General features: G+C 39.3%; 1 protein-coding gene across 1 annotated transcript; it reads left to right on the top strand.

The window, feature by feature from the left end:
- Positions 1-1039: 1039 nt before the first annotated feature.
- Positions 1040-2115, top strand: Or1b1 (olfactory receptor family 1 subfamily B member 1). The gene has a single exon (XM_005320929.3). The coding sequence runs from the start codon at positions 1061-1063 to the stop codon at positions 2012-2014; it is 954 nt and encodes a 317-aa protein (XP_005320986.1). The 5' UTR covers positions 1040-1060; the 3' UTR covers positions 2015-2115.
- The last annotated feature ends 5637 nt before the right edge of the window (positions 2116-7752 follow it).

The raw sequence follows: 7752 nt of genomic DNA, 5'->3' as shown, positions 1-7752 counted from the left end.
AGTTCTTTCAGTTATGAATTTGAAAGGATGATTATTATGTTTTCTTTAAATGTCTATCATTGTTGAATGTGTGTGTGGGTGTTTCTACTGTTTAGTAACTCTTACTTCAGAGGCTGAAATTCTCAAAATAATGTAAGCATGTGCAGGGAAGGGTATGGGAACTTGATATGTTAATTTTGAGCACATGACTTAATATTAGCCTGGATAGTTAAGTAACTATTATTAAATTATATATTATTATTATTTATATTATATATTATATAATATATATTATATATAATTAGTTAAGTACTAATAATGAAAATTCCATAAAGACAGATCAACAGTTTGGACTTGAATCTCAAGTCCCCGACTAGTTAAATGTGAAGTCCCACATCAAAAGTCTCACCAGGGCATCAGTGTGAAGACCTATTGGGGGAGACGAGTGGAGACAGTAGTAATGAGGTTGTGGAAATTAGTATTGGTCAGAGATGCCAAAGCTTAAATAGTTTTAGGAACAAAGAATAAAGGTTGGATATAAGGAAAAACATAGATGGCAAGGAGTGACTGGATGCGGGGAGACGAGGGAGGGTTCTTTAAGGTTCTTGTTTGTGCATCAGGCAGATGGTAATGATGGTACTATTTGCCAACATAAGGAATAAAGCAGAAAAACAATTTTATGACAATCTAAGGCAATTTCACCATAGAAGTCAACTACTTTTAAATAACCATTTCTTTACATGTTCTGGGTTTTAATGATATATTATGCTCTGGACAGGTTCAGAGAGAATAAATCAGGATGGCTGTAGGATCAGGTGTGAATGGAAGATGAGGAGCTGAAGACAGTGGATAGGTAATTATTTCTTGAAGCTTGTCTCTGCAGTGAACAAAAGGAAGAAATACTGGAGAAACTGCTGTAATAAATTAAGGGAGTGACCTAGAGAAAGAAACGTAGAGTTGAATCTAGGTCTTAAAGGACCTTGAATAACATAACTATTATGTGCACATGTTATGATCCCTAATCTCTGACCTATTGCTTTTCGACTTAAATTTCTTCTAGGAGAGCTCCTCAACACTCATCATGAGCTGCGCTCCTAATGCTTCACATTCTCCAGTCTTCTTGCTCCTTGGGTTCTCAAGATCGAGCATCCCTCACAGTCTCCTCTTTCTCCTCTTCCTGGCTATTTACCTGACCACCATATTGGGGAATGTGACTCTGGTACTGCTCATCTCCCGGGACTCCCGGCTCCACTCACCTATGTATTATCTACTTCGTGGCCTCTCCATAATAGACTTGGGGCTTTCCACAGTCACCCTGCCCCAGTTGTTGGTCCATCTGGCCTCTGATTACCCAGCCATTCCTGCTGCCCGCTGCTTGGCTCAGTTCTTTTTCTTCTATGCGTTTGGAGTCACAGATACACTTGTCATTGCTGTCATGGCTCTAGACCGCTACGTGGCCATCTGCGACCCTCTGCACTATGCTTTGGTGATGAATCGCCAGCGCTGTGCCTGCCTACTGGCCTTGAGCTGGGCGGTGTCCATAGTGCATACTATGCTACATGTAGGTCTCCTCCTGCCCCTGTATTGGACTGCGGATGCCGGGGGGCATGTTCACATTCCCCATTTCTTTTGTGACCACCGACCACTTCTGAGAGCCTCTTGCTCAGACATACATTCCAATGAGCTGGCCATATTCTTGGAGGGTGGCTTCCTAATGCTGGGCCCCTGTGCCCTGATTGTACTCTCCTATGTCCGAATTGGGGCCACCATCTTACGTTTGCCTTCAGCAGCTGGTCGCCGCCGAGCAGTGTCCACCTGTGGATCCCACCTCACCATGGTTGGCTTCCTCTATGGCACCATCATTTGGGTCTACTTCCAGCCTCCCTCCCAGAACTCTCGGGACCAGGATATGGTGGCTGCAGTAATGTACACTACCATTACACCTTTGGCCAACCCGTTTGTTTATAGCCTTCGCAATAAGGATGTCAAGGGTGCACTCTGCAGGTTGCACAGACAGGGGAGAGTGGACTCCTGACCAGCCCGCTGTGGGCTGTAGTGGGAAAGTGAGGAAAGGTATGGGAAGAATTTTATCATGATTGGGTTGGGGAGATCAGAAGGAGGATTGGCCTAGATGACTTGAAGGAACTCCAGATTTGGCCCTTGTCTGTGCTGTGCTCTGATGGAGCTGCAAATGTGTCACGTTGATACACACATGTGATCAGATGTTTATCTGCATGTCTCTGGGATCCTCCATCAGGCCATTCACCTTCAGTTATCAAAGTGGATATAAATAAGCCAGTAGGTCTTGTTAGCTTTAATTCTAGAGTTCTGAAGTAATATGAGGATAGGATTGTGGAATTATCAACTAAAACAAGGACAGAGGAGTTACTGTGGTGGGCTTTCTTGTAGGATCAGCTTGGTGCATATCAGAGAGCAAGTGAAAGACAGCAATTTAGACACACAGGGCTGGCAAGTTCACTACTTATTCCATTCAAAACAAGTAGATCCAGCAGTAAGCATGAAATGATAGTCAAGATCTTTGATTCCATAAGTCAGCTCCAATTTCTGTGGGTCTGTCTCATAGTGAGAGTTTCAAACTCTGATGAATTTGAATTCTATTTTACATGTTTTGAATTATTTTCAGTATTCATTTTATAAGTAAAAACTAAAATTGAAAGTCAATGACTTTGTTGCATTAAAGAAGGATTGAGGAACTCTTTTAACAATGAAAAAAATGGCTTTGTTTAGGCTTTTGGTGGGTGGAACCTTGGCCTCCGTTTTGTTCTCTCTTAATAGATTAAAATGGTAACTTTGAGCCAGATGTGGTGGTGCACACCTGTAATCCCAGCAGCTCAGGAGGCTGAGACAGGTGGATTGCCAGTTCAAGGCCAGCTTCAGCAATTTAGGGAGGCCTGAAGCAACTTAGTAAGACACTGTCTCAAAAAAAATATATATATATATATGAAAGGTCGAGGATATAGATCAGTGTAAAGCATTCCTGGGTTAAATCTTCAGTACCAAAAAAAAAAAAAAAAAAAAAAGTAACCTTGATGCTACTCTGTTTCAACTTTATGCATTGATTTTAGTCCTTCACCCCATATGAGACAGAGAATGACAGTGCCACTCAAACACATTGTAATCAAGAATTTATTTTGCTGAGGATTTTCAGACATCTATGGATGCCAAGTTTTTGAGAACTCTAGAAGTCACCTTGAGAATCACCAAGGTGCACCTTCAGCATCATTGAGCCAGCCAAGGTCTGGTCTTTTTTGCTTCTCTGCTTCAGAGTTGTCCGACATCCGTTTCTATTCCTCTGTAGATTCCAGATCCCCGTACCAAGGCACTGCCTCAAGCCAAAGATCTCTCCACTCGGGTTCAATCCCTACACTCCCTTGATCCTACCATACCATCTTCTCAACACCTCCCATCATTCTTCAACCTCTTGTAAAGTCCAGTGGTCTCATCTCAATTCTTATTCTGCACTATCTGTCTAATAATTTTTTAGGAATAATCCCTTTGGCTACATGCCTAGCTCCCATGATATTGCACTATTCATGTCCTCTGACTTCAAAGATGTAGACCTTTACTGTATCCCTGATTGACATTTCGTCTCCTACGCTGAGTCTTCACCACATTGCCTGTGCTTGTCTTATTCTGTCACAGAACTTGTCTGCTCTTTTATTCCACATCTTTTATTCTTTCATTATAGTTGTACATACTGATGGGATTCATTGTTACATACTCACACATGCACATGATACACAAGATAAAAATGTAATTTGGCTGATATCACTCCCAATCACTCCCCCCTCCCTCCCTATTTTCTATCCTTTGATCCCTTTCTTCTTCTGATCTCCTTTTGATTTTCATGAGAACCTTGTCCCCTCCAACTTTCTTGTCCTTTTTCCTCTCTAGCTTCTGCATATGAGAGAAGACATATGACCCTTAACCTGAGTTTGACTTATTTCACTTAATATAATTGTTTCTAGTTCCATCCATTTTTTTTCTGAAAATGACAATCTAATATTTCTTTAAGGCAGAATAAAACTCCATTGTGTATATATATATATACCACATTTTATTTATCCTTTCATCTGTTGATGGACATCTAGGCTGGTTCTACAGTTTGTCTATCATGAATTGTGTTGCTATAAACATAGGTATGCATGTATCACTGTAGTATGATAACTTTAATTCCCAAAGACAAATGCTGAGGAGTGGTATAGCTGGGTCATATGGTGGTTCCATGCCTAGCCTTTTGAGGAAACTCCATACTGATTTCCCTAGTGGTTGTACTAATTCACAATCCAACCAACATTGTAAAAGTATAATTTGTTCTCTCCAAAAATTTCACTTCTCTTTTCAAGTCTTCCAGAGTACTATTACTGTACAATGACAATACAGGAAATTAAATCCTCACTATAGGTTCATTCCCATAAGCTCAATTTATTTCCACTACCATCACTGATATGTAAAGTTCCCATAAGTCAACCCCAATTCTTCCTATCTATCTATATCAGTGCTTTTCAGCCTTTACTGTGTATCAGAATCACCTGGGAAGTTTTAAAAAATTATGTTGTCTGTGTCCTGATTCTAGAGATTTGGACTCAATTATTATGAGGTGAAACTTAGGCACCAGCAACTTTAAAATATCCTCCAAGATGATTCTAACACATAGCTACAATTGAGACCATTGGTCTTAATTTCATGTATTTTGAAACTCCTCCTATTATCCTATTATAAAACTCCTCCTAAAACCTTTTGCATTTGCATAGTAGCTTACTTACATAGTGCTTACTATGTGTCAGACACCATTTAAGGTTCTTTCCACATATCAACTCACTCTTTCCAACAACCTTATGATATGCTATTATTATCCTCATGAGGCATTGAGAGGATAAGTGACTTGCTTGGCCAGACCTTTGCAGTGAGTCTGTAAATCTTCTGTTCATGCAGGTGCTATATTGCCTCCCCAAACGGAACTGAACTCTCAGTCCTTATAATTTCCTCCAAGTCTCTGTCTTGCTCATATCCTATACAAATGACTACTGGGCCTCCCTGCTACCCATCTGCTCCATAGTCATGGTGTTAACCCTACAGAGCACACTATCAATCTGCACTTGAGCAGCCCATGTGCATCGGACTTGGAGTCATCAGGCTTTTGATGAGCTCTTAATCCCATAACTTTCTTACTGTATCACTTTTTTTTTTAACTGTATCATTTTATTTGAGTCTGTGTAATTTATGAGCCTTGGTTTTCTCAGATGTTAGGAAAACTGGAACTACCTTTTCATCTAACATCTTATATGTGATTGTGCTCTGTAAACTGTTAAGTGGTAAAGCAAAGTTGCCATTATTGTGGTCTATTTTTTTCATCATTTCTGAAATTAGATTAGAGTGCTTGAAGATAGAAAAGGTTATGTAACATACTTCTGAATTACTTCTTATAGCTGCTAAACACAGAACAGGTGGAGATATTTCTAAGTGCTGACTGACAGCTAGATTCTTTTTTGCTGGATGATTCAGCATTGGTACAACACCGGAAACAAGTTATGTTTTTTATTTCCCCCAAATTGTACACTTTTTCTAGAATCTTGCCCCTATACCCTGAATTATCTTCTCTGTCCTCTTCTATTGTGTTTGCTTCTTCTGTTCTTCTGCTGATGCTTGATAATTTATTAAAAAAAATTTTTAAGTTGTAAATGGACACAACACCTTTATTTTTTTAATTTATTTTCATGTGGTTCTGAGGATCAAACCCAGTGCCCCATACCTGCAGGCAAGCACTCTACCACTGAACCACAACCTCAGCCCTTGATATTTCATTTTTAAGTTAACAATTATACTTAACTATATTGGCAAACTTTGATTGTATTTTTAATTGGTTCTTTTTAGTTACATATAACATTAGGATTCATTTTGACATAATTATAAAAGCATGGAATATAAGTTGCTCTAATTCAGGCCCCAGGACTTCCCTTTTTCCTTTCCTCCTCTCTCCCCAAGGAGTTCCCTTCCCTCTATCCTACTGATCTTTTTGCTATTTACTTATAGGTTTTTTTTTAATTTAATTTTTTATTTTTTTAGTTAGTGTCTTGTATCATGCTTTTCAAACTTTATGGGAACTTGTATTTCTATCAATTTTCACTTGACACCAATACTGCTAACCAGTAGGCCACACATTGAGTAGCATCAGCTGGCAGTAGCAAGGTCCTAATGTGCTTTATTTGATTAAAAATTATTGTACTCCCTCTCCTTGGTCTATACCCAAAAAACTTAAAAACAGCATACTACAGTGACATAGCAGCACAATTCACAATAGCTAAACTGTGGAACCAACCTAGATGCCTTCAGTAGAGAAATGGATAAAAAAAATGTGGCATATATACACAATGGAATATTACTCAGCAATAAAAGAGAATAAAATCACGGCATTTTCAGATAAATGGATGGAGTTGGAGAAGATAATGCTAAGTGAAGTTAGCCAATCCCCAAAAGACAAATGCTGAATGTTTTCTCTGATTTAAGGTGACTGACTCCTAGTGGGGTAGAGAGGGGGAGCATAGAGGGAACAGTTGAACTCTGGATAGGGCAAAGGGGTGGGAGGGGAAGAGAAGGGGCAGGGGGTTAGCAAGGATGCTGGAATGTGATGGACATCATTATCCAAAGTACATGCATGAAGACATGAATTGGTGTGAACATACTTTATAAACAACCAGAGATATGAAAAATTGTTCTCTACATGTGTAATAAGAATTGTAATGCATCCCACTGGCATTCATTTAAAAAATAAAATCAATTAAAAATAAAGAAAATTATTGTACTACTGAACATAGACTTTTTATCAATATGCTTATTTTTCATAATAGTAATAATATTTTATATATAATTTTGCACAATACTTAATATACTGCCAAAAAAGTTTCCATGTCATTACAATGTTCCTATCATGATAATATTCATGACTTCTTAATACCTGGTGGTGAGGACCATTTAATCCTTCACCCTTAAGTCTCCATACAGAGAACCAATCTTACCTCACTCTGCAGAAAAGGAAAAAATTGCGAAGAAATCTTCTTCATCCATTGTTTATACACCAACTCTTTAATTAGTAATTCTTACATTCTTCTGGCCACAGCCTACACATGAGTGCCTGAAATAAACTGCTTCCAAACTATCATTCTCAACCCTGCAGCACATCAGAAGCACCTGGTAGCTGCAAAAACAGACTGATGTCTGGGCCTAATCATAGACCAATTAATACAGAATCACTAGTGTGGACAGTAATGTTTTTAGAAACTCTCCAGATTCATGGCCAGGATGGGGAATCGTGGCTTTGTGCAGATATCTGACAATTAAGCCACATTTCTTTCTCTGTCCAGATACAGGGAAGGTTAAGGGGAAATTATCTTCAAGCAGGAGAAAAGGAGAGAGAATGGACTATTTCCCCAAGATGCATGTGTGAAAATCTTACTCCTAAGGCAAAGGGATTGGGAGCTGTATCTTTGGGATATAACAGAGTCAGGAAAGTGGAGCCCTCATGAATGGGATAGGTGCCTTCATGAGAAGAGGTCAGAGTGTGCTTGTTTACCTTTCCTCTCTGCTCCTTGTCTGTGGGAATACAGTGAGAAGACACCATCTGCAAATCAGCAAGTGGGCCCTCTCCAGACTTCAGATTGCCAGCACCTCCACATCGGCCTTCTCATCTTCTGTAACTCTGAGAAATAAATTTCTGTGGTTTGCAATGTCCGCTCTATGGTAATTTGTTATATA

The sequence above is a fragment of the Ictidomys tridecemlineatus genome, chromosome 4 (assembly GCF_052094955.1).
Source record: "Ictidomys tridecemlineatus isolate mIctTri1 chromosome 4, mIctTri1.hap1, whole genome shotgun sequence".
In the NCBI taxonomy this organism is placed as follows: domain Eukaryota; kingdom Metazoa; phylum Chordata; class Mammalia; order Rodentia; family Sciuridae; genus Ictidomys; species Ictidomys tridecemlineatus.
The sequence above is the reverse complement of the archived record's forward strand: the minus strand, read 5'-3'. Positions and strand labels throughout refer to the sequence as shown.

Excerpts from the sequence above, each read along its gene's own strand:
- Or1b1 (XM_005320929.3), top strand. The coding sequence starts at position 1,061 with ATGAGCTGCGCTCCTAATGCTTCACATTCTCCAGTCTTCTTGCTCCTT.